The sequence below is a fragment of the Heterocephalus glaber genome, unplaced genomic scaffold, assembly GCF_053883595.1.
Source record: "Heterocephalus glaber isolate CG9 unplaced genomic scaffold, H.glaber_assembly_v1.0 deba00001442, whole genome shotgun sequence".
Taxonomy (NCBI): Eukaryota; Metazoa; Chordata; class Mammalia; order Rodentia; family Bathyergidae; genus Heterocephalus; species Heterocephalus glaber.
This window is the reverse complement of record NW_028258296.1, coordinates 43,421,037-43,442,018: the sequence shown is the minus strand read 5'-3', so window position 1 is coordinate 43,442,018 and position 20,982 is coordinate 43,421,037. Positions and strand designations below refer to the sequence as shown.

The window sequence follows — 20,982 nt, the reverse complement described above, 5'->3', positions numbered from 1 at the left end:
AGGACCAGCAGGCAACTGACTCAGGACAGGTAGAGAAAGTGGAGTGGGCTATCAGTATAAGAGAGTCATATGCAGGTACCATTTTCTCTGAAGCCTTTGCTCCTTTACTGTATACATAATTTTGTGTACAGCTTTTAGATATGGCGGTATCTATAGATACTTTTAGATTTGTCACTTTCTGCTCCATTACCCACTGATAGCTAAAATGTGACATATATGTTCATAAATATATATTAAATCCTTATGCCAATTTGCTAAGTGAAGAATGGTGCTTTTCTCTTGTATTTTTTCCAATCATGAATTTTCTCTTATGGAATTATATTATGGATAAGTTATGAAATGGCATTAAAACTCACTCTGCAACAGCAGCTAATATGTAGAGACTAAATAGTGAATATTTGGATTTTTTCCCTACTATCTGCTAGAATTAGAAGTAAAATGAAACTGGGACTGTCAAATTAACATTCTAGATAAGAATGAGCAAGAGAAGGTATTAGAAAATGCATTCTCAGATATTATACAGACTAAAGGAATCTGATGTTTTATTTGACTCTAAATTTGCCTTAAGGTATGGGTTAAATCTTGTAGTCAGATTATAACTGAAGATATTCCTTTAATATAAAAACACACACATATATACATCAACACGCACATATATACACATATATGTATGCTAAGGAAATCACTAAGATAAAGGATCAATCCAAGACTATTTCTTTTAACTCTTTTTTTGTGTGTGTGTGGTGGTATTAGAGATTGAATCTAGGGCTTCAAGCATGGTAGGAAAGCACGCTACCACCAAGCTGTATCAGTAGCCCCTTTAAAAAATTTTATTTTGATGCCTTAAACTTCTGATGCTTCTGTCTTAGCCACCTAAACAGCTGGCATTCTAGGCATGCTACCACACCAAGCTTATCCACATTTCCTTCTCTGCAAAAATTACAGTTCAGTAGGAATTGTGTGAATAACAAATTACAAAAAGAAACTATCAGTTTGTACAGTTAAACTCTGCTTTCATATATGGGAGAGAAAGGAAGTCTTTCACTTACACATTCTCTTTGGGAAGAGTATAAGTAAAACAATCTTCTAACAGAAAAAAATCTTTCCTTCAAAGACGTTTATGTTAATATTGTTCTAATAAAGGGTATTTTATAATATTGAATTTTCTATTATCAAAGTGCAGCAATGGTGAAAAACATTGAAGAATATGCTCGAAGGGTAGAGTATGCTGAGAATTGAGCTCAGAGGCTTGCATACGCTAAGCATGCTCTTCACCCCAGCCCAAGAACTCACTTTTAAAGATTCAAACTACCTTTGTTTGTTTGTCTTAGCAGGTATTAGTTATACACAATAGTGGGTTTTGTTTTGGCATATTCATACACACATATAACATATTTCGATCACTTTCACCCTGAAATACTTACTTTTGATGTTGGAGAGATAAAATAAAGAGCTTTCATTTGTCTGACAGGTTCACGATTCTTATAAATATTCTCCACAACTAACAAAAGAAAGGGGGGGGAGTGTGAGTCATTTTATATAACCAAATATTATATACTTGAAAAAAACCATTAAACTTCATTGTACTTTCTATTTGCAATAACAAGAAAACATATTTACATATACAGGGTTTACATTTTGTTTTCATTTGATGAGTTAAAAAAAAGAGAAAGCAGTTATTTAATAAGTAGGTCAGCCTTCCAAGATAAGCAATCCATTTGCCATGAAAAAACCCCAAGAATGTATTAAAAATTAAAATATAAATTCTTTAAAAATTATTCTAACATAACAGCAAATATGACATCAGTTACACCATAACAATACTATAAGATTACTGTTTCAAAAATGAAGAAACAAGGGGCCGGCGATTTGGCTCAGTGGTTCCAGTGCCTACCGCATAAGCGCAAGGTCCCGAGTTCGATCCCCGGTACCAAAAAAAAAAAAAACCCCAAAAATGAAGAAACTGAGGTTTAAAGGACCTTAGTAACTTGTTTAATCACACAAGAAAGTACAATAGGCAGGCTTCCAACCCAGATATAACTCTAGACTCAAAGTTTTTTTTATTTGTTTTTTTGAGACAGGGTCTTGCCATGTAGTTCAGGCTGGTCTGGCCTTAAACTCATTATGTAGTATAGGCTGGCCTTGAACTTGCAGAGATCCTCTTACCTCAACCTCCCAAGTGTTGGGATTATAGGCATGCACCACCATGCCGGGTGCAGAGTCTAAGTTTGTTTGTTTGTTTTTTTGGTACTGGGGATCGAACTTGGGTCCTTGCGCTTGCGCAGCAGGTGGCGAAGCCACTGAGCTAAATCCCCGGCCCCAGAGTCTAAATTTTTAACTATACAACATTCTTTAAATAAATTGCCAATTAACTCTTCTTTTAAAACCATAAATTAATATTCATACAGTACTTTTCAACAATAACAATGTCACTAGAACTCAATTTTTACTGAAATTATAAAGTTTGTGAAATTACTTAATATAAAACAAAGTGAATATAAAACTAATAAACTCCATCAAGTTAACTATTTAAAGCAGCCCCCCTATATTAATTCTAAGTACCCTAGACATCAAATAAAACTTCCAAGGAAAAATTTAATTTTTTATCTGAGAAATTATAATTTTACAATCACAACAATTATAATTTTACCTTTAAAAGACTAAAACTTAGGATGCTAGAGGTGCAGCTCAGTGTTAAAGCACATGGTTAGTATGTACAAGGCTCTGGGTTCAATTCCCATTTCTTTTCCCCCCAAAAAAGATTCAGGTTCAATCTGTGTTAATTTACTGCCATTGGTTTATATTTAAAATGAGATGTCTAACAGTCATCTGGTATTATATACACTGTTATACTTAGAGAATAAGATACACGTTGTAACACTGTGAAAATGAAATCTATCAATAGTATAAAGTACTACTTCTCCAACTGACTAACAAGTATGCAACTATTAAACAATAAAAGGATGGGAAAGAAGGGAGGGAAAGAGAGAAAGAGAAAAGAAAGATGGTAGGTCTTCAATAGTGACAGAGGAATAGTTTAATCTCCAGTTTATTTTGTTTGCAGTGCTCGGGACTGAACCCATGGCTTTGCATGTCGCGGCAAGGATTCTACTCTCAGCCATATCCGTATTTTTTTTTTTTTATGTTTTTACTTGACTTTATCTGCACTGAAGTAGCAACCACTGAAGTAGCATTTTTACCCCTCATCTATTTCCTAAAAATACTAAGACCTTACTGTGTATTTTTACAAATGACCGGCATAGCAACACAAAGTCTGACCAATGAACTTGCAAATGCCAAGTTTCATAGAGGGATTCTCAGGAGAGCTCCTGTTAAACTTGAAAGGACCATAATAAGTTCAAATTAATAGATAACTACTATGATTAAATCAGAACAAACCTAGGTGACCCTGGAAGATATCAAGAATATCCCACAGCAATGTGCTCTATAACATACATATATTTGGAGAAATGCTTCTCCAAAAAATGCTTTCTGTGGTCAAATAAGTTTAGAAAATGAATTCTATACCTATACCCTGGGGATCCACATAAACAGTGGCAAATAAAAGGCTCTGAAAAGTTCTAGGAAACTTCTTTTTTTTTTTGGTACCGGGGATCGAACTTGGGATCTTGTGCTTGCGAGGCAGGTGGTAGAACCACTAAGCTAAATCCCCGGCCCTCTAGGAAACTTCTTTAGCATTGTTTAATATAGTTTTCCAAATTTATTAGCCACAAAATCCTCTTCTTGAAGAGTATCAACACTGGACACAAGAGTAAGAAACAATAATCAATAAAAAGCAATAAAGTTCCTTATAGTACATGATAGTTCTGTAGTTTCATAGTACTTTCCCTTATTTATCAAATGGTTTTCACCCCATTTTCACATCGGAATGACCTTGGGGAACCTTAAAAAACTTACATGGCTTAATATTTTACTTATTATGGCTTAGATCTAAAATGTCTCCCAAAGGTCTCATATGTATGGTAGGTGATTGGATCACGGGGATGCCATACTCATCAATGGATTCATCCATTCATCTACTGATGAGTTCAGTAGCTGAAATATGCTGTTAGGATGTGGGGCCTGGTTAGAAGTGGGTCACCAAGGATGTGACCTGGAAGGTGTATTATTATCACTTTTTGGTACTGGGGATCGAACTCGGGTCCTTGAGTTTTTGGGGCAGGCGGTGGAACCACTGAGCTAAATTCCTGGCCCTGGAAGGTGTATTATTGACCCTTGCTCTCCTTTCTCTGTTTCTTGAGTGCCATGGACTGAGCAGCTGTTCTTTGCCATTCCCTTTTACCACGCCATTCTGTCTTGGAGCCAACCAACCATAGCCTAAATCCTCTGAAAACCATGAGCCAAAATAAACCTCTCCTCATTTAAGTTGTGAGTATCAGGTATTTTGTCCTACCAACAGGAAAGTGACTAGTACGCTAATCTATGAGCTGTGATTAACAAATAATGTGAATGTTTAAAATTTTTTAAAATTACATTAAAAGACACACTGGCATCAACCTTCCTCAAAATACTCCCCTCACCACCACTTCAAACACACTTATCCCATCATTACCAATTTTTCAGGCAGCTTTGTGGAAGCTCTCTTTTGTGAGTATCTTTAATTGTGCTCTCAGGGTTGCCTCAGTGTCCTGAACTGATTTGAAATGTTTGCCTTTCATTGTTATTTTTGAATTTGGGGAAGAGCCAGAAATCAGGAGATCCAGTGAATAAGGTAGATGGGGCACAGCATAATATTTTTACAGGCTTGATTTTCTGTTGGATGGCACTCAGCGGTAGCATTCCCTGAATTTTTTATTGTATCTCGTAAAGACACTCGTGAAAGGGTACTTCCAAAACCGCTTCAGAAAGTGGCCAGAATGATGGGACAAGTGTGTTCAAAGCGAGGGGAGGGGCTATTTTTTTTTTGGTACTCGGGATCGAACTTGGGACCTTGCACTTGCGTGGCAGGCACCAGAACCACTGAGCTAAATCCCTGGCCCAGGAGGGGGTATTTTAAGGGAGATTAATGGCAATGTGTCCTTTATCATAATAAATATTTCTAAATTTAAATATTCACTGTATTTTTCAGTTATACCTCATAGTAATAGAAAAGCAATGCTTTAATCTTCTAATTTCTAGTTTAGAGCTTTTTCCACTAAGTGTTATAAAAACCACAAATTGAATATACGATCAATAATAGAGACTATTTTACTTATAAATATCACATGATCAGACTTTCTGGAGAATACTGGATGTAATTCTGAGTGACAGAGTTAGGAGTGACAGAGAGTACATTTACACATTAGGATCCAAAATGTTAGGGAATTATATTTGCTTTTGAGTCTGCTTCCTCAGTGCAAATTTAACATCTGTCTTTCTAGGGTTGTTAAGGAAAACAAATTTAAATAAATGAGTTAATGTATGACGAAGTTAAGGATAACATGATTATGAATGTCATAAGACATTGGTATTTTCCTCAAAAAGTGATATAGATTAGGGCCGGGGATTTAACTCAGTGGTTCTGCCACCTGCCTCGAAAGCGCAAGGATCTGAGTTTGATCCCTAGTACCAAAAAAGCAAAACAAAACAAAACAAAAAAACAAAAGTGATACAGATTAGTATCTCATTAATACAGTCTTATATAATGCAATTAACTTCTTGTGGCATTATCACTTTTTTTCCAGAATCTGTATTTTTTTTTTTGTACCAGGAATCAAACTCAGGGCCTTACACTTGCCAAGCAGGAGCTGTGCTGCTGAGCTACATCCGCAGCCTACAAATGTTGATTTTATGACACCTTAACATCCATTTAAAAACAACACAAGAAAACTACAATGGCTGGAAGTTTAACCATTAGTTGTAGAGCAGTTGTCTAGAATCTGAGGCCCTGGATTTGGTCCCCAGAGCCAAACACACACACACACACACACACACACACACACACACGAAGGAAAAAGGGAAGAAGCACAAACATCAATCAAAACATTGAGATAAAATATCAATATATAAAACTGTTAAATATGTGACAGTAAAAAATTAAAGAAGAACCTCATCAAAACAACTGACTTAGTCTTGTCTAGCAGCCCTCAATTATATCTTAGACAGGCAAAAATCTGACTTACAAAAGTTTTTCTGGAGATTCACAGAGAAAAGAAGAATGTCAAAATCTAAGTGTTATAAATACAGCCATAAGAAAAAACCTTACGGCCAGAGATTTAGCTCAGTGGTACCGCACCAGCCTTGAAAGCACAAGGTCCTGAGTTCAATATCCAGTACCCAAAACAAACAAACAAAACCCTTAGAAACACAACTGTTATGGTTTACATATGCATGTTCCCCCAAAGCCTCATGTGATTACAGGCGGGGCTTTGGGAAGTGACTGCTTTATGGGATGCCATGATCACTGGTGGATTAGTCCACGGATGAATTTATAGGTAAATGTGATATTAGAAGGTGGCACATGGTCAGAAGAGGCAGGTCCCTGAGGGTGCGGCCTAGAAGGATATCTCACTCTTCCCAGCCTCTCCATTCATTCTCCCTGTTTCCTGACTGCGATGCCCCCCTGCCATGCTCTCCTACCTCGGAGGTAGCCCACTAAAATGTGAGCCAAAATAAATGTCTTCTCCATTAAGTTGTGGACAAAAAGTACTGTCTCAGTGAGGAGGAAAGTGACTAAGACAACAACTACTACCTAATTTTTTGTTTGTTTGGTTGGTTTTGAGACAAGGTCTCGCTATGTATTTAAGGCTGGCTTTGAACTAACTCACTATGTAGCCTAGGCTGGCCTTGAACTCTTGGTGATCCTTCTGCCTCAGCCTCTCAAGTGATGGGATTATAAACATGCACCACCATGCCTGGCAATTTCTTAGTATTTCAAAAACCCTGCCAGTCAGAATAAAAAAAGTATTCATGAGAAGAGTTAATGACACTTACCAGTGATTCCCTCTTCTAGAAGATCTGTCATTTTGCAACACGATGCTAAAAGCTTAGTAGTAAATTCATCTAAAAGCATTATCTTAAAACAAATACAAATTAAGAAACAGTATAAGCATTTGATTGTCAAGAATGCAAAAAAGACAGAATATTAGCCCTTAAATCTACTCCAATTTCTAACTCTTTTATAACATGAAATTAAAATATCAAGACAGTAGGCAATATGATCTCTGCTCATCTTTTAGTTTGCCTGATCTGGAGATTTATTTTTCTCAACAGATATAATATGGTATTATATCTAGGTAAGCAAAAAGAAAATTTCTATTTTGAATTAGAGAGCTTGTCCATTTAAAATATACCTTATGTTTAATATCAAATTTTCTTAAAATTATAAATCGTCACAGAATTATTGGTTCAAGCACTTTGCACTTAACATTTATCACTATCAGAGGAGTACTACTATGCCTATTTTATAGACAAGGGGACAGAGGTAGAGAAAAGATCACATAACTTGTCAAAGAAGCTACGGCTATTAAATGATGAATTTAGGATTTGAAGGCGAACAGTATGCTTTCAGATCCTACCCTCTGACAGAAACATCCTAAGAACAATGTACTCAACTTCTCAACATAAGAGCAAAGTATGCAAATTCTACCTTCCATTCACCTTCTTTCTTGCAGTCATCAAACACTGTTGCTTTTATCTCTGTTTAAAAAGAAAAGAAATTATTTAGGAATCTCAGTCAATATACATATAAAGTACTCAGAAGGTTCAAAGTACCTGAGGAAAATTCCAATTTAAACATTTATTAAATTACATAAAAGCATATGTATCTACTAAACTGAGTAAAAATCTATCTTTAATACCTAACCCACACAGTACATTTAAACTGTAATTTTTCTTTTTCGTACCGGGGATCGAACTCTGGTCCTTGCGCTTGCGCAGCAGGCGGTGAAACCACTGAGCTAAATCCCCGGCCCTAAACTGTAATTTTTAATATTTTATTGGTACATGTTGTAGGACACAATGATTATAATCATTATGGGGAATTGGTACATGCACAGGATATTTCACATATATATATATATTTTGGTACTGGGGATCGAACTCGGGTCCTTGTGCTTGTGCAGCAGGTGGCCAAACCACTGAGCTAAATCCCCAGCCCATTTCTTATATTTTTAAACTTTGAGATAAGAGTACCATAAAAAAGAGCCAACAGCCAGGGATTTAGCTCAGTGGTTCTGCCGCCTGCCTCACAAGTGCAAGGACCCAAGGAGTTTGATCCCTGGTACCAAAAAAAAAAAATTTCTGAAAGTATAATCTGATTTGGTTTTTCCTACTTGACTTAAATGCTTACTAAACAAGATGAAAACAAAAAAATCTTTGGAAAGGCAAGAGTTAAAGATATCATACCACAGTGATATATGGATACTCATGTTTATAGCAACACAATTCATAGCAGCTAAATCTTATTATTTTTTTTTGGTACCGGGGATCGAACTCAGGACCTTGTGCTTGCAAGGCAGGCAGCAGAACCACTGAGCTAAATCCCCGGCCCAGTAATAGCTAAATCTTGGAAGCAGCCTATATGTCCATCATCAGATGAATGGATAAACAAAATGTGGTAATTATTCACAATAGAGTACTACTCTGCCATAAAGGATAAATTTGAGTCATTTGTACAAAAATGGATGCACCTTGAGAACATAATATTAAGGGAAGTAAATCAGACACCCAAACTTAAATAACCATGGTTTCTTTTATATGAGAAACCCAGTATATAAAGAAACTACAAAGTAAAAGACAACAGGAAAAAGAGAAGAAAAAGTTATTGCAATCCAGCATGGACAACGTATCTAAAAGTGTACCTTGATTTAGTACAATTGTCTTATGTGTTGCATACATTTTTTGGCCTGTTAGTCGGCTGTTAATCTGTACATATGATAATTAACTTTATAAAGACTTATGAAATAAATAAATGAATCTGATGCTGGCAAAAAAATTTTTTAAGGGGCGTAGAGGGAAAAAGAATTGTTATGTACATGTACTAATTCCCTACAATGAACATAATCATTATGTATTGCAAACATGTACTAGTAAAAATACAGTCTATAATCCCAGCACTCTGGAAGACTAAGGCAGGAGAACTGCAAATTCAAGCCCAACCTGGGCAATTTAGCAAGACTCTGTGTCAAAATTTTAAAAAGTGTGTGTGTATGTATATATATATATGTATATATATATATGTATATATGTATACATATACATATATACATATATATATATACATACATATATATGAGAAAATTCTAAAACTGAGTCATTTATTTTTAGAAAGCATTGTTATCTATCACATTCCCCTAGGGCAGTGATATGAACCTTTTAGAGCCAATGCCCAAACTGTAACTCAAGACCCACTTATTTATCACAAAGTGCCAATACTGTAATTAAACCTGAAAATAAAACATGGTTTTATTTTAGAAAAAACAATTCATACATTAACATCTTTAGTCTTAAAAGAAAAACAAATAACATAGGTTGCCACCACTGCCCCTAGGGTCTGTTAGAAATTTAAAGCCTTGTAAGACACAATGTACCTACCTTCAAGAAACTTATCAAGACTCCCATCAGCCAGTAGTAAGAAGTGCCATTCAAGAAGGGAAAAATAAATGCTACAGAAACCTAAGAGGCTAGGTAAAAATGAGAAGCCACTATGAAAGTGCTAATCCATTTAAGCTAAGATATGGAGGGTGGCTAAAATTAGGATATGTGAAGAACAGGGAAAGGGAAGCATCTAGACAGACGACTGGGCCTTCAAGAAAAGACATGGGGGCAAACGATTTCAAGAATAAACAGTATGGACAAGACAGAAAATCAAAATTATGCAGGTGAAAATAGGTAAGAATAACAAGGCAGACTGGGGCCAGGTTATACATCTTCAAAAGTAAACTGAGGGGCTGGGGATTTGGCTCAGTGGTTCTGCCACCTGCCTTGCCAGCGCAAGGTCCCAAGTTTGATCCCCAGTACCAAAAAAAAGTAAACTGAAATTAACTTTAGACAACTGGAGGTCTGCAGGTCCTTAGGCAAAAGCAGCACATGATCACAGCACAGCACTATTATAGGAAAATTATTCTGGCAACTATTTGCTGGATTGGCTGGAATGGGAAAGAAGCAAGAGCTTGGAGGCTCAGTTAGGAGATTGGTTGGGAAGGTAATACAATAGACTGAACATAAAATAAGACCCTGCACTAAAGTTTAACGTGGGAAGCCACAGACAGGTCAAACATGGACTCCGCAGTCAAAAGGACCTGGGTGTAACTCCTAGACATCAATAGCTGTTATCAAGGTTTATTTTAACAGCATTATCAAGATATAATCTGCATACAATTCACCCACTTAAAGCTTATAATTCAATGGTTTCCATTATATTCACAAAGTCATACATCCCTTACATTACCACAATCATTCTGAAAATATCTTCAATACTTCAAAAAGAAATCCCATTCCTTCAATCTCCCCTCTGGATATAAGCATCCATTTAATCTACTTTTTTCTGATTTGTTTATTCTGGTCATTTCATATAAATGGAGTCATAAAATGTGGTCCTCTGTGGTTTCTATGACTTAGCATAATGTTTTCAAGATTCAGTGATATTATAAAATGTTATCAGTATTGTATTTCTTACTGCTTTCATTCATTCTTCAATCCTTGGTCATTTGAGTTATTTCTGCTTTTTGGCTATCTGAATAATGCTGTGCTAAGAGCTTCATCAGTTCCAATTATCTGTGAAACAGAGATATTAATTCTCATGAATTAATGTATGTAAAGAAGAGTGTTTGGCACAGAGTAAATGTTCAGGACATCCTACAGTAGTTCCATTCTCTCTACTTACCACACTCTGGGTAAACTAAAGGTTCTTAAAGGAGCTTTCCATCGTCACCTAACTGTACTGTATCTTCAACCCAGCAATATATGATTCTTTTAACTCAGGAGTTGCCTTCAACATTTCTTTCAGATTCTTCATATTTTGCTAACAGAACTCTGAGGTTCCCTTTTCAATATATATGCTTTATTCAATAAATGTTGAATTATTATTATCTTGTCCTTTATGTTTCTGTTTACACAAAGTTTCAAAGAGCCATTTTACAACCTTCTTTTTCTTTCCATTCAATCCTTGTCCTTATCTTTTTTGTTTTGTTTGAGACAGTGTCTCACTATATAGTTCAGGTTGACCTCGAACTGCTGATGATCCTCCTGCCTCAGCCTCCCAATGGCTGGGATTACAGGAATGCACCATGCAGGGCAGTCTTTATCTTACACTCCATCTGGATAGTTATTACCTCAAATTAACAGCACAAGGTAGGATTTTTTTTTTTTTTTTTGGTACTGGGGATCAAACTCAGGACCTTGTGCTTGTGAGGTAGGTTCGGTGCCACTGAGCTAAATCCCCTGAGCTAAATCCCAGGCCCCAAGGTTGGATTTTATTATCTCTCCACTTTCTCTCTCACATAGTTTCCATGCTATAAAGACTGGCATTACTGTCAATTTTTTCCCCCTCATAAATACTGATGTAAAGTACCGTGTGTATCTTGGAAATTATTTATACAACACAATTTGCTACCCATTTTCATACCAATGTATTTACATGCCACTGTGATTTTAAACATCCCCAGAACATGGCTGGGGGTAGTGGCCTATAATCCCAGCTACTGAGGAAGTCGAAGGATCACTAGTTCAAGGCCACCCTGACAATACTATACAGTGAGATTCTGTATAAATAAAAAACATTTACAAGAGGATGTAAGTTCGATGCAAATACTCTCAGTAAAAAAAAGCCATTTTAATCTTGAAAAACAAAATGCCGATCTTAAAATTAGTTTTAAAAAGATAATTTTATACTTTAAAAAATCTATTTATACACTTATTTAGTGCTTGCTATATGTTAAGCACTGTCTCAGTTATTAATCTGGATTTTTAATTTTATGTAAGAGAATTCCATAACTCCTTAAACTGTGTTAACTAAATGATTTCTATTCTTTGTTCAACAAGTTGGAGTAAGAAATACTAATTAGCTGTTACTCCTTTTCTACTACCACTAGACCATAATTATTTTCAACACAGCAATGGCAAACAATGATGGTTCTTCCTGTTTGGCGGTTTCATTCCGTCCCTAATCTGCCAGGCCTAGGTTTGGAGTAATTTTTACGAACGTCGGCAGAACATCAGTAACCAACAAGTAGTATGATCTTTCAGCAGGGAGTGGCCCGAGTGTAAGGGAAAGGTGAAGGCTAGCTTTGCTCCGGCTACGCACGGAGCTGGCACAGCTAGAGATCTGATCATTAAAATGGTCCCTTCTCAAGAACTTTTTAGCAAGTAGGCTTCTCCAGGAGTAATAGAAGAGCCTGTTTAACAGTTACTTTTTTTTTTAAGGACACAAACGTATGGTAATGAAATCGTCCTTGATACACGAATAAGCAGCCTCTGGAAACTCAAGTGTGCGGAGGAGGAGGAGGAGGCAGGATAGAGAAACAGAAAGCCCAGATTGTCCCGAGTCGGGAGACATCCCCGACCGGCGGGGCCGGGCGAGCGCCGGGCAGAGCGGGGAGGGCGGCCGCAGGGAGGCGCAGGGGCCGCGGGAGCCAAAGCCCGCTCGGGTCGGCTCACCCGCGCGGGGCTTCGGCGGACGCCAGCCAGAAGGCTCCGTCCGGTCGTGCCCCGCCCATCCCTGGTGCTGGCAAGAAACAGGGCCGGGTAGGCAAGCAGGAAGAAGTCCTAACAGGGACGCAGGTCCCAAAGCAACAAGTGCCGTGGCAGCTCCCCAAGAGGCAGCTGCGCTGGACCAGGAAAACAAGGCCGACGCGGCGGCCTTCCAGACTTTCCTGTCTCAGCCCCTAACCCCACCGCACTCACTTTGCCACACCACGCTCTTCAGACCCCGCTCCGTCATCAGCGGCGCCATCTTCCCAGCGCTGTAGAAGACCAGCCACCGCCTCCCACGCGCAACCTACTTTGGCCCGCAAAGTGGCACTCCGTTGCCCCGCCCCCCCGCCGACCTCGCCCTCTGGTGACGTCACGCGCGTCAGCCCGGGTTGCCGCCCAATCCCGGACGGAGGCTGCGCAGTACGGGCGGAAGAGTCATGAGAATTAGGGCGTCCCTTTGCAGGGGGATGCAGTAGCCCGAGGTTCGACGTCCTGGGGCGACTGAAAGCAAAGATGAGAAATAATGTAAATACCGAATAGTTTCTCTAGTGTGAGAAGCTGATAGTGTAAACAAGGGTTAAAATGATTAAAATGAATAATTGATAATTTGAAATAGGAAAAAAGGTCCAAAGACGAAGGAGTGAAGGGAGGGGAAGGGGAAAGGAAAAGAGGGAAAGGAAAAACTATGAGAAAAGAAAAAAAAAAAGGAAACGAAATCTATGTAAATAGGGAAGGGCGGAGGGGGTGAAGGGCACACAAGTAATGGGGAAAAAAAAAAGAACCAAGGTATATCATGTACAGGTACAAACATCCAATGATAAATGTAAACGAATTGTATACCTAAAATGTACCAATAAAAGAACTAAAAAAAAGAGATGAGCAATAGGTTTGAACTGACCTAATCGACGAAGTTATGACTTTACACATACATGAGGAAGCCAGGAGCCTTCGCTTTACAAAAGAATACTTTGCGAAGGATTCATGATAGACTTCACTCAGTAGGCAGCTCAACGACTAGATCGAAAATCTTTCCCACTAAAAATTTCTTTCATTCATTTTTCAAGGATACGATCATTGTGTAGAACTAGGAAGTACCCTTCAGTGTCCCCAGAATTTTGTGCTGAGCTTTTAGGAAACTCAAAGAAATGAGAGACACTTTTCCTTAAGAATTCATAGTCTACGGCCGGGGATTTAGCTCAGTGGCACCGCGCCTGCCGTGCAAGTGCAATGTCCCGAGTTCGATCTCCGGTACCGAAAAACATACAAAAACAAGAATTTATAGTATAATTAATAAAGAGCACAGTTCTGAGCAGGCTGTGGGTAAACATTGATTGAAAAAGTGGATAGCTTGATAGAATATACAGTAAATTAGCCAATAGAACCACCGTTCAACAAGTGTGTGCAACAAACGTATAGAAGGGGCTATTAGTACTTTAAGAACCAAAATTATTGTTGAAAGCCGATTAACAGAGGAGGTGATTTGAGCTCAGACTTAGTTGAGGCAGAGATCGATTTAGAGAGTTATTTGGGGACTTAAAAGTATATCAATCATAAATTAGATCAGTTTAGTTGCTGACAGCCCTATGACATGAGCATCGAGTACACTGGCAGTACATTAGACATTCCTAGAGGGGTTTTCAAAGAAACAATAGTTTTAGTTGCTGACAGCCCTATGACATGACCATCGAGTACACTGGCAGTACATTAGACATTCCTAGAGGGGTTTTCAAAGAAACAATAGTTTTAAAGTTCCAAGTTGGTCACACAGTGAAAATGGTTAGTGACTACTACCACTAATAATGTCTAGTACTTACTGAGGGATTATTATTTGCCATCACCATGCAACCTAGATAATCTCATTGATCCTCAAAGCAATCCTTACAGGTAAGAAGGAAACAGACTTAATGCAGTTAAATTACTTGCCAAGGATGCACAGCTAGTGCTAGAGTAGGAACAGGAGCAGGCATGACATACACAGAAAGCAGTGGAGCAGTTTGTGGGATGATCTGCAATTTTTAGGAAAGAAAAGGAGACTGGAGCTGGGGATTTAGCTTAGTAGTTCTGGCACCTGCCTCTCAAGTGCAAGGTCCCAAGTTCAATCCCCAGTATCAAAATAAATAAATAAATAAAATAAAAGGAGACTGGGGAATAAAAACAACCTTAAAGTTGTCATGAATTGTTTGTAGTTTTGTTCTTGTTTTTTTTTTTTGATTTGAGGTTTATATGGGAATAGAAGCTGAAGCCCTGCCCTCCCTTAAACCAACTTTAAATAGATTCAGTTGCTCAGCATTTTAAATAAATGCACATATTATTTCCCCTTCTCCTTTTAAAATCATATGTTAACTAAATTAATTCTTCTTCACCCAATGTGGACCACACTGTATTCTATGGAATTCTAACCAAGTAGTTCATCTTTAGATGCCTAGCTAAGCAGATGGTCCCTCTGGGACTAGCGATCCTGTCCTTCCATTTGCCCTTTGCCTGGGGTCTTTGGCTCTTCCAGTTAGGCATGGCCACAGCTCCATTCAGGGGGTGCACCTTGTCAGTAACTGAGCTCAGCACATAGTCTCACATGGGCCCTGGACCACTCTCCATGATGCAGCCAAGTTCTATACCATCAGGGCTGCCCTCAGTGGGCGTGGACTTTCTCTGAAGCCTCCAGATCTCACCAGTCTTTCCTCACGAGCCTCAAGCCTATAGCTTCTTAGCCTCCCATCACTGAAACTGTGATTCAAGGAAGAGCTTAGGGAGGGAAACCCTTGAAGATTCCCAAACCTGGGGCTGGGGATGCAGCTCAGCGATTGAGTACTTGCCTAGCATGTGTGAGGTCTTGGGTTCAATATCCACCATTGAAGGGAAAAACGTTTCCAAATTTGGCTACATGTCAAAATCATTTGGTGAGCTTGTTAAAAATAATGGATTCCCAGGCCTGGTCCCAGACCTGAATTTGAATCTCCAGGGGTGATGCTCAGGAATCTACATAAATAATGGATTCTCCCAAGTGATGCTGATGTACCTAGCCCAACCCAACTCCTGTTCACTCACCAGTGTTTAGGAATAAAACTGAATGAAACATAGCCCTCCTCTGTGTGTGCTCTTGGATGCATCAGATTCACTTCTGGGGATCAGTGCTTTTGGTTTTTCTCCCTTTCAAGTGCAAATACTCTGGGGGAAGATCTATCAGTCCCACATCACCTTCTTTCTCAGAGAACAGTTTGATTATCTCAGAAAAGGAAAGAAGATTAAAAAGGGCCATGCCAACCTGCCAACCACGGACATCCCTGGTTTCATAGCCATGCTTTGGGAGGAGTAAACACCATAGCCATGTGTGCGTGTGTGCATGTGTGTGTGCTACAAAAGTCCCACTCAAACTATTTTTAATTAGGTTCCTAGCATTAGAAAGACAAACATTTTTCTAAGTACAACAGATTTACATTATATATCACTGCTGTTCCTCTCCAACAATGAAAAAAGTAGTACAATGTGAGTGGGAGAGGGGGAACACAGCCAACAGGATTGATGACCCTTCCCCCTGAAAAGACGTGCCTGTTCCATTCTGTCACAACTCAAGGCTCTGCCTTTGGCTGTCCCTCCATCTGACACTTGTTCACCCAGAAAGCACAACTGCAATCCTTCTAGCAATGCTTTCCCTGACACTCCCTTAGATGTCAAATCATGTGACACTTTGGCTGGGCAAACCCCACAAGCAGCTCAGCATCCTCCCTAACTTGCAATGAATGGGCATTTGTTACCACAGGTTGCCCTGATAGCTGCGGAGACCTGAGCTGAAGTCCTGGCAGAGGTGTGTCTCAGGATAAGCGTTGTCCTCATGCGGGTGGCTTGACTTCTCTGGGAGTGCACATCTCCAGCCTTGAATGGCTAGTGGGCTGTATGACAAGTGCTGGTGTTGACAAAACACTCATGAAGTGGATGTGTTGAAGTCGATAGTGTTTCTGGATGTTTAATCTCAGAATTTCTGCTGAGCAGAGTTTTTCTGCCTCCAGGACTCTGGCAGTGTGCTGGCTCCCTCTGGCAGACTTCCAGAGGACTTTCTGGATCCATTTCTCTAGGGTCTTCTTTACAGCTGAGCTGGAACTCCTTGGCAGGTGAGACACACCTGATCTTGCGGTCAGGAGGGACAGTCACTTACCCTCCTCAAGGACAAAAGAATCTTTGCTATCTTAGAAGTGTTTTTATATTCTAATAGATGTTTTCCATCTCTACTCGCTAACAACTGAGACAAGACTGCAAAAGAAATGGGAAGAGTTTTTTAAAACAAAGACAAAATTTTGTTCTGGAATCTCACAAAACCAAATTACATTACTACTACTTACTTGGTCAAGTCTGTTTTTATCAGGGCTTGCTGTGTCATTCTGCATCACTCTTCCCTCTGTAAATCACTGGAAAGGGCAAGGAAGGGTAGAGGAAGCAAGATGCATTAAATATGCAGACATTTTCTTAAACCAAAAAGCAGAAATATCACTGAGATTTTATTAGTGTGTTGGTTTGAAATGCAGCATTTTGCACAAGTAACGAGGAAAGTGAGACAATCTCAACTGTGCAAAGGGCGGCTGTCCACACTGACCAGCAGTTTCAAACTAATCAGAGTAATGTCTCTGTTGCTTCATGAAATGAATCCTCCTAAAGAGTGCCAGAACTCAGACTATTGACTTGGGACAAGAACCTTTCCTTTCCATCCGCGGGCCAACTTGCTGTGTTCCGCATGGAGCTCCAACATTTTGTTCATTCACGAAGTTGTGCAGAGGGAACATAAACCTGTTCACCTGCTAAGGGAATTTCAGAGAGACAACTTCCTCAAAGCTCCCTGAGATATGCAGATAAGCAACAGACAGGATGTTGAAGGTGAAGGACACCCCATGGAGGGACATCAGGCACAAACCCCTCCCCCCATCACCTCAGAGGTTGTTTTCCTCTCCCTTCCAACCTGCATCAAATCTCCAGCATCGAAGTAGCTTCCCTGAATTAGAGCTATGGTTTTCAAACGTTAGGGTGTGCTGGAAACACTTGGAGGGTATGTTAAAACAAAGGTGGCCAGGCCCCATCTCCAGAATTTCTGAGTCAGTAGTCTTTGGTGGAGCCCCAGAAACTGCATTTCCAAGTGGCTCCCAAATGATGCTGATGTGATTGGCCTCAGGACCACACACTGAGAACTAATAAACTATGATATTATGGAAGCTGAGGTTGAAATGTAAATATCTTGGTTAGAAGTAACATATTAAAATGTTAATAAATGGTATATGAGTATGATATGAGATTAAATTTATCAATTTATAACTACCTCAATTAATAACCACCATTTACAGTGTATTTACTACTTACTATGGGCCTGTCATTGTGTCCATTTAGTTCTCATTACATTTTATGAAGTGATTATTATTCCAATATCCAGATGAGGAAACCTAGGCCTAGAGAGAATCGAGACAATTTAAGAGCAAATGATATCCTCAGGATTCGAATCCAGATCTGTTTCTTAGACAGTCAATTCATGCAGGTAGCAAATCTAGGATAATCCAATAGTCAAGGAAAACCAAAAGTCTTGGGCCGGCAAGATTTACAAGGCTGCCCCGAGCATAGCCTTGAGTTCCATGTCAGCCAGCGTGCTGGTTTGACTTGTGCTGTGTTCAGAAAGGAGATGTTGAAACTAGAAACAACAATTTAGAACTCCCTCCTGTATACAGTGATTTTGCATGACTATAGAGGCCCTCAAATGACCTGGCTTACTCAATTTTTTAGAATCTTGCAGGATTTCTTTAAGTATCTCCTTTGAGAGAGGTTGATTAAGGAAGGGAAGAGCCGGGACAAACTGGAGCCCAATATGAGAGAATAGGGAAAATGGTGACCCAGGTAGACTTCTCAAATATTTTGTAGATCGGAATCACTCACAGAAGCACTTTGGCAGGACATGGCCTGGGCCTCTGGATTCTTTACTAGTTTTTCAAGAGGTTCTGATACCAGAGTTTAAGAAGCTTTACCTAAGCAGGGCTTTACGCAGTTGAACACACATGCAAATCCCTTGAGGATTCAGTAGGCCAGGCTGGGGCCTGAGATTGCACCTTTTTAACAGGCTCTCTGGTGATGTGGTTAAATGGCAAGGTCAAAGAGCAATGGTTTTCCAGCTTGTTTTGTTTTATTTTTATTTTTATTTTTAAAACATTGCAACTCTTTTAACAAAAGAAAGGGAGATCAATAGATACTATACCACCCCTCTCTGGCTGAAGGCCCTAAGACATTTCTACCGTTTTGCTCTAACTCTGGGGAAGACCCATTTTAAAACACCCATAAACTGGACAAGGTGGGCAGGCCTGTAATCCAAGCTACTTAGGAGGCTGAGGCAGGGTGGTCACAAGTTCAAGGCTACTCTAGTCACCTTAGCAAGACCTTCTCTCAAAATTGAAAAACCAAAGGGGTGAGGATTTACCTCAATGGTAGAGTAAACCTGGGTCCATTCCTAGTACTGCAAAAGAAAACAAACATAATACTGAAAATAGTTTCTAAGAACACAGATATAAGTCTGTATGCCTTTCCCTGATGACCAGGGCTCATGGTCACTAGAACTTTGGAAGATTTTTTTAAACTCTTTTTTCGGTGGTGGTAGTACTGGGGCTCAAACATGGGATCTTGCACATGCTAAGCAGTTGCTCTACTGATAAGCTACAACCCCAGCTCCTAAAGTAATTTTTTTATATAATTAGAAGTTTCCTCAGTTTGTTTTCACTAAGCCATGCCTGTTTTCCTGTAGTTACAGGAAACAAAAACTCTTGAAACATTAATGGGGATTGTGCTTATTTTAGACCCGTAGGTGGTGAGGTGGGGAGCAGGAATTGGAAAGTATGCATCCTGCTGTGTTTAGAGGAGTAATGGACTGGGAGAAGAAAGGAGCCCGGACAGAACCCAGGCAGTGGGGATGCACTCCAGACGCAGGCCCTGTCAGTGGAAGGAGGCACTGGGTGGGGAGCTGACCCGCATGGAGGCTGGTAGCTGGGGTCTGCTGGCAGGAAGGCTTCATCTCCATGCTTGCACTCTGAAGTCAGCCATGTCTGCATGGTTTCAGGGCGAGTTCTGTGGTTTCGAATTGATCATATTCCCTGGGATTTTTCTGAGGCTGTAAACCACACTGTTCCCTTGGGCTGGGGATTTAGATCAGTGGTTCCACCGCCTGCCTTGCAAGCGCAGGGTCCCGAGTTCAAACCCCAGTACAACAAAAAAACCCCACATTGCTCCCTAGAGGAGTGTGACAAGGATTCCTCATGAAGTGCATATGCTACTTCCTGGGTCATCTCTGCTGCCAGGCCCACAAATAATCTCCGTGGTGGCAACCAAAAGAGCCTAAGCAGGATCAGCCTGAGCAAAACTGAGTGGACACTGAGGATTGTTTTCACTCCCTTCCGCACCCTTTTTCTTCCACTGTGCATACCCAGCGCCGAAAACCAGAAGCAAACATCTTGGCTCTCACCAGACTAATGGATTCCCTCTCACACTTGACTACTAAAAGTGTGGTCAGACCAGTAGTATTGGCATCACCGCCCCTGCTTGGATCTTGTTAGAAATGCCATCTCAGGCCAGGGATTTAGCTCAGTTATTCTGCCACCTGCCTGGCAAGTTCAAGGACCAGAGTTCAATCCCCGGTACCAAAAAAAAAAAAAAAAAAAGCAGTCTCAAGCCTTGCAGTCTCAAGCCTTCCAGCACTACCGATGCAGAATCTGGCTTTAGCAAGGCCTGGGTGGTTTGAAGGCACCAAACACTTTGGAAGGTTCTGCTCTACAGTAGCAGTTATCACCCTTGGATGCCTTATTAAGTTACCAGAGGAGCTTTTAAGAATCCTGATGCCTGGTGAGGCCTGGTGACACATGCCTGTAATTCCAGTGTTCTGGCAAGCTGAGGCAAGGTGATCATAAGTTTGAGTCCAGCCTGAAAAATTTAGTGAGATCATGTCTCAAAATAAAATATAAAAGGGGCTAGAAATGTAGCTCAGTAGTAGAGTGACCCTGGGCTCAGTCCCCAGAACTGGAAAAAAGATTTTCCTGGGACAGAATCCAGGCATCAGTTAATTTTAAGTTCTCCCCATCTGAAGTAGGAGGGATTAATGAATGCCTCCTCTGAACAATATTTACATTTTTTCTGTAGGACCCCAGAAGACTGAAAAGACTTCTGAATTGCAAAGAATTCATATCAACCAGGAGAATCTGAGGGCGGCACTAAGAGAGAGGAGAAAGAGGTATGGATGGGCAGGCAGGGTGCCCTTGCATCAAAGAAAGAAATCACGTGCCTTTCTGACTAACTGTAGCATCAGTGTTCATCCTGACTTATTAAGTAACACCAGAATTCAAC

General features: G+C 39.8%; 2 protein-coding genes across 3 annotated transcripts in view; both read right to left on the bottom strand.

Moving 5' to 3' along the window:
* Positions 1 to 13,000, bottom strand: part of Stxbp3 (syntaxin binding protein 3) — a 49,254-nt gene extending 36,254 nt beyond the window's left edge. The window contains exons 1-4 of one of the 2 annotated variants that reach the window (XM_004853603.4): positions 12,844 to 13,000; positions 7,589 to 7,638; positions 6,934 to 7,015; positions 1,425 to 1,501 (exon numbers count right to left, since the gene is read on the bottom strand). In XM_004853603.4, the coding sequence (XP_004853660.1) occupies positions 1,425 to 1,501; positions 6,934 to 7,015; positions 7,589 to 7,638; positions 12,844 to 12,892 (258 nt within the window). In that variant the 5' untranslated portion in view covers positions 12,893 to 13,000. The remainder of the gene's footprint in view (positions 1 to 1,424; positions 1,502 to 6,933; positions 7,016 to 7,588; positions 7,639 to 12,843) is intronic. The other variant, XM_004853604.4, reaches the window with a different exon arrangement.
* A 903-nt stretch (positions 13,001 to 13,903) lies between these two features.
* The window catches only part of Fndc7 (fibronectin type III domain containing 7), a 40,291-nt gene continuing 33,212 nt past the window's right edge, over positions 13,904 to 20,982 (bottom strand). Inside the window, exons 12-13 of the mRNA XM_013075477.3 lie at positions 16,968 to 17,033; positions 13,904 to 16,878 (exon numbers count right to left, since the gene is read on the bottom strand). Of these exons, the coding sequence (XP_012930931.2) occupies positions 17,002 to 17,033 (32 nt within the window). The 3' untranslated portion in view covers positions 13,904 to 16,878; positions 16,968 to 17,001. The remainder of the gene's footprint in view (positions 16,879 to 16,967; positions 17,034 to 20,982) is intronic.